The 7,720-nt window shown below is 40.2% G+C and overlaps 1 protein-coding gene across 1 annotated transcript; it reads left to right on the top strand.

The window, feature by feature from the left end:
• The first annotated feature begins 1,346 nt into the window (after positions 1-1,346).
• Positions 1,347-7,214, top strand: LOC306941831 (uncharacterized protein). The gene is made up of 10 exons (XM_079527470.1): positions 1,347-1,370; positions 1,823-2,326; positions 2,453-2,562; positions 4,510-4,672; positions 4,803-5,029; positions 5,962-6,050; positions 6,148-6,216; positions 6,512-6,616; positions 6,745-6,819; positions 6,948-7,214. The coding sequence occupies exons 2-10, from the start codon at positions 1,854-1,856 to the stop codon at positions 7,116-7,118; spliced, it is 1,482 nt and encodes a 493-aa protein (XP_079383596.1). The 5' UTR covers positions 1,347-1,370; positions 1,823-1,853; the 3' UTR covers positions 7,119-7,214.
• The last annotated feature ends 506 nt before the right edge of the window (positions 7,215-7,720 follow it).

Raw genomic sequence — 7,720 nt, 5'->3', positions numbered from 1 at the left:
AATCACTTCCGTACAAAGGATATATGCAAATCATTCACTTGTGCGTGGAATGATGATTGATTACAATTCAACTTTGACACACATACTGACAGCAGGCAGTGTCAGAAACTGTAAGCTATGTGATTAACCTTTTTAAGCTTTAGGTCTGCTCTACAAAAACACAATGGAACACTGCTTAGGAACTGGTTGGAATAACGTGTTCCTTCCACGCGCTACGTCCAACCGGGGAAACTCCCCCCCTCAAGTGAAAAGAAGCGGCTTGGTGTAGCGCCCAGGATTACATTAAACAATTGACACTGGGTGAAAAAAGTGGGTTACAAAAAATAAATCATACCTGTGTGAAAGGACCACTTCACCACTTTTCAACATCTCTTCATATAATTGGTCCCTATTAATGTTCATGATAAAACACCACCATTTTTTCCTACTCAGTCTGTGTCTCATAGGAGGGCTTTGGGCAGTTCGGACACCCGTCCACCAGTGACATCATCTTTAGGCAAGATTTGTTTTAAAATATATTTAGATTTTTATTATCGTGAGAACGATGGCTTCAACTTTTGCATTGCAACTTTTCAGGAAAAGAAAGCCTGCCGTTTCTATTAGCTTGGATTCACCATTGATGTCACTGGTGGACGGGTTTCTGAACTGCCCACAGCCTTCCTATGAGACACAGACTGAGTAGAAAAAAATGGTGGTATTTTATCATGAACATTAGTTAGGACCAATTATAGGAAGAGAAGTTGAAAAGTGGTGAAGTGGTCCTTTAAGTGAGGGGCGCTCTTATCATCGTACATCATCATGACGTAAAATAGACACTATGGGCTCCATCTTGCACCACCCTTATCCCTACACGTATTTGCCATTTTTTACTATTTTGAAAAACATTTTAAAATAGTTCAACTCGCCGATCTACATCGAGACATTGTGAGCTTGTAGATCGGCTATTTCAACTATTTTATAAAGTTTTTTAAAATGGCAAATTAGTTTAGGGATTTTAAGGGTTAAGGGGTGGTGCAAGATATAGCCCTAAATTTGCTCAGACACTATGACGTAAAAGTCTCCATTCATTGTCAATGGGAATTGAATGTTTGTAGGACAAAGTTTGTGAACATACACTAAAAGTTGGATATAGGAGGGGCTAGCGCCCCTCAAAAAAAGGAACACTGGTTCCACATTATAGCCTATGTTTTGTAGCGATAGTGCATGTATGACCTTGACTGGCACTAGTCTACAAAACCTCCTGGAAAGGACTGTGCTCTCGTCACTGATTGGATGCCTAGAACCAGTGGAGAATTTGCATACAGCGGGTTGTAACATAAGCAAGCCTATGCACCCACATCACTTCAGAAGAATTCAACACGGAACAACAGGTAGGTTATTGTTACTATTAATATGTTTATTTACAGTCAGTAATGGTGTGTTATTTCTTGTGACTGTTGCAAATACCTCATGTGAAATGTTTGTAAATCCATCATTTTCAAGAGAAAACTAATCTATTGCATTGTTGTTTTATGTCTTGCACAAACTGGGTTACATAATGTACAAACAAAAGATGTCAAAGGCAAGTTAAGAAATCAAAATTAAACTACATATCTAGAGAATACACTTGTGTTCCAGATAAGCATGCTGAATATTGTATTTACAGTATATAAAATGTGTGTGTGTGTGTGTGTGTGTGTGTGTGTGTGTGTGTGTGTGTGTGTGTGTGTGTGTGTGTGTGTGTGTGTGTGTGTGTGTGTGTGTGTGTGTGTGTGTGTGTGTGTGTGTGTGTGTGTGTGTCACACACATGCATGTATTGTTTGTATTATTTCTTTATACAAAGGTGCCTGGCCTGAGGAAGTAACTTGACTGGAATGGAGGAATCTCTTATAGCACCAGAACTGGACATTTGTTACAACATAAACAAGCCTTATAATGGTGTCCCACCTGTAGTCCTTGGAATGACAGTAAATCAAATCTCACCAGCTAGTCTTTGTAATAATGCAGCAGTACCAAGCCAGTGCAGAGATGTTGAAGACCTTTCTCAAAGCAGAAATAAAGGTGAACATGCTCCGCATGGGCCACATATTGAGACAGGACTTCATAATCATAATAACCCGTTCACTCATGCTCCGTGGCATGCAGACCTAGCAGCACAGCACAGAAACCCCACACCAGGAGGAATGAGTCCTAACTCAATACACTTTCAACTACACCCCACTAAAGACCATCGTGATTTTGCTGCTGCCAGGCCACGAGAGCAGGGTACGAGAGGACCTTGCAGCTGTGGTGATTGTGAACCAAACCAGTGTATTCCAAGAGAGCTGGCGAGGAGAGACACAACTAGGTGCAGTAAATGAGCAGAATAAGCTGGATACTTTATTTCAGAGGAATTAAACAGATACAATATAGGAGTATATTTTTTTTATTTGAAAGATATTGTATACAAATCTATCCATTTCTTAATACTTAGGCTTGAGAGAGAGGTAGAGGAACTGGAGGCACCCTTGCCATTGAGATCTGATATGGGATGGCAACAATACAGCCCCACTCCTCCCCACCACCACTACATGCACCCATACAGTAAGGAAAATAGCTTTTGTGTTTGATTATTTAGAGATGGCAAATGAGTAATGAGTGTTGAACTGAGGTAGAAGAAAATGTCAGAAACCATCAGAAACTATATATATTTGAGTTTTTTTGGGACTTGACTGGGGCACTAGACAATATACTCGCACAGCTTCTCATTGCAAACGTGAAACTGTAGTGCAACAGTTAGAGATTAGAATACTCATTAATCGCTTAAAACCCTATATACTTCGTTTACCGGGGTACCCCCTAAGGCTACATTATTTGGGCTTATTCCAGAGAAGAGATTTTACAAGCATTGGAAAGGTATAGTTCCAGATATGTTCTTTTGACGTGTTAAATATTTATATAGAGTTCTATACACACACTGTACGTCTAGCGTCATCACGTCAACCATCACAACTTGTCGTAATTCCCTAGGCAACCAGGGTTGTGACATTTTAAGCAGAGGCTTTTCCAAGGTTAACCTGCTATCTAATATTGTTTACATACGAGAACGAGCTCAACCGATGAAAAACATGACCAACGCTGTCTGTGAACCACAATCACTTTAACCATAGACCAGGGCTTGACTATTAACTTAACTTTTTGAGGCACTTGTCCTGTGGACAAGTACATTTCGCATTCACTTGTCCGGGCACAAAAGTCACTTGTCCGGAGCACGAGCACACACAAATACATTTTAAATTAACTAACTAAGTTGGTTTTCGTGAATACATATTAGTTGATTATTCTCAGTTTACAAGTTAATAGCCCTAGAATGTCTGTGATCTAACATACATTTCATGTATTCCAAATACACAGCCATAGATCGTTTCTTTCCGCGCACGGGCAGACTGACCTTGTCGGCATTTAAACGTGTAGCACTGCATGTGCACTCACCCAAAAATGAAGGCTTGGAGTCGTTTGGGGACTAGTTTCATATTCATTTGAAAGTTCTGGCATAAAACTTATTTTAATATTTAGTAAAATATCTACTTTTCCACAAGCTGCACACGGACGACATTCTCTCCAGTGAGTGGCCCAGAATGAGCGCAGGACCAGTATTGCCAACTCAGCTAGTGCCTCTTTGAAAAGTCTCTAGAAGTTGCTAGGGGTGGGATATGCGCGTGCGTAGCGACTTTTTGCCGTCCCTAGCGACTTTTAGGCACCCCTAGCAACGAAAATATCCGAGTTCATGAATTTGCTGCTGGTTTATACGAAGTGTAATATAACAAAACCATAGCTCAATTTAAACTTTAGAAAGCTATTTTGTTCCGATCCATATACAGGAGTACTTAGAAGGTTGCTTTATGCATTTGAGTATGTACAATTTTTTTACTAGCAGTGTGAGTAAATGCCGACATGGTCAGTCTGCTAAACGTGCATGGATAGGACCAATCTATTGCTGTGTATTCATGGATAGGACCATGGATAGGACCATGGATAGGACCAATCTATTGCTGTGTATTCATGGATAGGACCATGGATAGGACCAATCTATTGCTGTGTATTTATGGATAGGACCATGGATAGGACCATGGATAGGACCAATCTATTGCTGTGTATTCATGGATAGGACCAATCTATTGCTGTCTATTGCTGTGTATTTGGAATAAATGAAATCAATGTAAGATCACAGACATTCTAGGGCTATTACCAATATTGGAAAGGTGATTATTAGGAAAGCCAGACAATAATGGCAGACAATATTGTTGGCTGCTAGGAGCATCACAGAATAAGTGAAACCAAGAATCACATCAAATTTTGATGCACTTGTCCGGAAAGATTTATTACTTGTCCTAAAATAGCCCAGGATGTCATCATAACTAAATTATCCATAACTAATCAATATATATTGATTTCATCACGCGTCAACAGAGAGAATAGTTAGTCAATAGCACTTCACTCACTTACCATGAAATGACTATGCACACATATATTCTTACACTGTTTCCACAGACTATCTTCACGCCAGGGATGTCAGATTTTACCACTCTGCAGGGAAGGGTCAGTGCAGAGATGGTATGTGCTACGTTAATCAAGCCTATGGGAGTCCACCCTATTCATATCACTTCTCTAATGCCGGTCAAGATGCTAGGCCATGGCCGTACTTGGAAAATTGGTAAACACACTGGAAAATAAACAACACAAGCCATATTTGCCGAATTATTTCTACTTACTGTACTGAACTCAAAAGGAATACCTTGGTTGATTCTTCCATTTCATATTTTTCAATATTGTCTCTCTTCCAGGGATCCACCTCTTAACAAGTTGATGAATGAAGTCTTGCCTAGAGCCAACTACTCAAGCCAACTTTTCAACGTTACCGTTAATGAGCCACAGTTCTCCATAGTCCCTATAGAGGGTGTGTCTCAGCTTAGTGTGAAGACCCTGTGTATGCAAGGTATGACCGGCCCACCAGAAGCAGGGGCTAATTCAGATGAAAAGAGGAAAACTATCAGTCTACCTGATGAATGCAGTGAGTTGCCTTTTCTTATCACTTATTTCCCAACCACTGGTGATACTTGAGCCCCCCTCTGGTGGTACACAGAGGACTCAGGAGTCGCCCAAAAAAGGACAAAAAGGACAAAAGTGGAATGAAATATTTATATTACTACAGGTAGTTCTTCTGACGAAGCGATTGGTTGAAATAGACTATCCAGCCGTGCTGAAATGAGCATGACAGCACACCTAGCCGTTAACAGAAGATTTGAGAACGGATTAATCACATTAGAAATATCAGCAGTTGTGCTGATTAGTGATTAGACAGAGTTTTGTCAGAGCAGCAGCATTATTGGCTTAGGTTTGGAAGAAAAAGGGCGGGTATACGCTCCTGTATTTTAACATTGGTTATTATGGTGGTACTTGGAGAGCCAAATATCTTCTGAGGTAGTACGTAAGTAATGCTGTAGCCTACTTGATTGACCAGGCTCCCTCAGGTCTCTATACTAGTAAAATGTAGCTCTACATTAAATATCTTCGCTGGAAATAGTTGCTCTACATAGTAGCTTAAGCTTGTAAATATGCTATTTTCCATAAAGGTTTTCCGCAGAATACAGATGCTAGGGTTTGTGGTTAAAATTATTATATTGTTTTAATATCACAGCTATAAATCTATGTACAATAATTTACCCCAAATCATCATTTCATATCAGGTCCCCTGAAATTGTGGCCTAATGAAGTAATGTAATGAAGTACGAGGTCTTATTACTTAACTTAAGACCATTTGGCTATTCTGAGTGGCCAAAGAGCATTGACCACGCCTCCAGGTCTTAAATTAAGTAATAAGACCTGGTACTTAAGACACGCAAAATACTGCCCCCAATCTCAAGTGACTGCTTAATCTGTGTCTAGGAGTGCATTTAGAGAAAATCTAAATATTGGATTCATTCTTTATGCTATTTATTTTAGGAAACATATTTGTGACCTATTCTACGGAAATAGTCTCAGAAATGGTCCCTTTTGCAGAATTCCTTTCAAAGCAAGGTTTTCGACCAGCAGTGAGTTATTACAACATACTACAAATATTTATTCATTGACATTTTAAGATGAGCAGTAAGAGTCTACTTAAGCCCCTGGGCCTGTCTATGTCCACAGATTGACATATTCAATAACGCCATTAGACGTATGGATGTCAACAAATGGATGGACGGCTATCTAAAAGATGCAAGTATACTGTACAGATCGGCCTGGTTGAGTGATGTTTTCCACAGATCACCCATTTGGCATTTATTATTTCTTAATCTTTGTCAGCAGTTTTGTTAAAGTAGACCTCTACAGTATGTAATGTAGAGTGGTTCAGTCAAACAAGATTGATTGTGTACAAATATCTCGTTAATAAATAATACATAAAACACCTAACAATCACTATAAAATAATTTCAGATTATGTTTTCCTTTGTTTATTTTGACAGCAATGTTAAATATTCTGTGGTGTGTGTGATTCTGATGTTTTGTTACAGCAATCTGTCCTGATTATCATTGCCATCAGTCCCCAGTATAAGCTGGACATTGAAGGATCTGGACAGGACAAACATGGTCTACACACCAAATACATCTACTCAATGGTAAGAAACAAGACAGATTTGGTGACAGTTAATATGTGCTTTGGAATATAAAACACACAGTAAAATCCTCAGTCCTAATTGATCCATTTAATATTAACATCAAGGATTTTACGGTGCATTTTGGCCAGATGCAGAATGAGTTCATTCAACAAGGGAGCTTGAACTTCAGATTTGTTCCTGTTCTCTTCCTCAATGCAACTCAGGTGAGAGAAGCCAAAAATGGTGCAGTGCCAGAAAATGGTCTCCCTGTCTACTGCACCACCAACATAGTCTCATTTAATCTTCTTATTACCTGGCTACATTCCCTCCTTCTCACATTCACCCCTTGCAGAGGCACGTTCCAGGCTGGCTCCAGAACACGCGTGTGTACCGCTGGCCCCAGGACAGGGAGGATCTGTTACTCAGGCTACTGGGAGAGGAGAGATACATCGCTCCACCTGTACCCATGGAGCTCACCCTCATTATCAGACCTGTGGCCTCTAATGCTGCAAATACACTGTAAAATGCTCTCTGTTGTTTATTTTGAGTATTGATAAATCACCATCAGTTTACTTACATTTTTGGCCCTATCTACAAAGTTTGGAAGGCAATTAAAGTGAATCAGAATGGAATTTTAAAATGTTTAATGATACATGTTTATCACATTACTCCAAAGATAATGTGTACCGATTTGTGTGGGTCTTGGACAAAAGCTGTAGGAGTAGTAGCCTGGGGTCCACCTATGCTTTCTATGGCATAGGCAGCGCCCGGCAGGATCCGCCAGGAGAAACTAGATGCAGCTGCGCGACATGAGACTAATTAATTAGAGCGACAGGGAGAGAGAGAGAGAGAGAGAGAGTGTGTGTGTGTGTGTGTGTGTGTGTGTGTGTGTGTGTGTGTGTGTGTGTGTGTGTGTGTGTGTGTGTGTGTGTGTGTGTGTGTGTGTGTGTGTGTGTGTGTGTGTGTGTGTGTGTGTGTGTGTGTGTGTGTGTGTGTGTGTGTGTGTGTGTGTGTGTGTGTCAATTTAACAAAGGTGCAGACGATCAGAAATCAGCAGAGAGTGATCGACGTTTGCGCTACTGTATGCCATATTGAAGTGGAGTCGGCCCCAGACTTTTTTTTTCT

The sequence above is a fragment of the Electrona antarctica genome (genome assembly GCF_951216825.1).
Source record: "Electrona antarctica genome assembly, chromosome: 18".
In the NCBI taxonomy this organism is placed as follows: Eukaryota; Metazoa; Chordata; class Actinopteri; order Myctophiformes; family Myctophidae; genus Electrona; species Electrona antarctica.
Note: the sequence above shows the minus strand (reverse complement) of the source record. Positions and strands in the feature narration are given on the sequence as shown.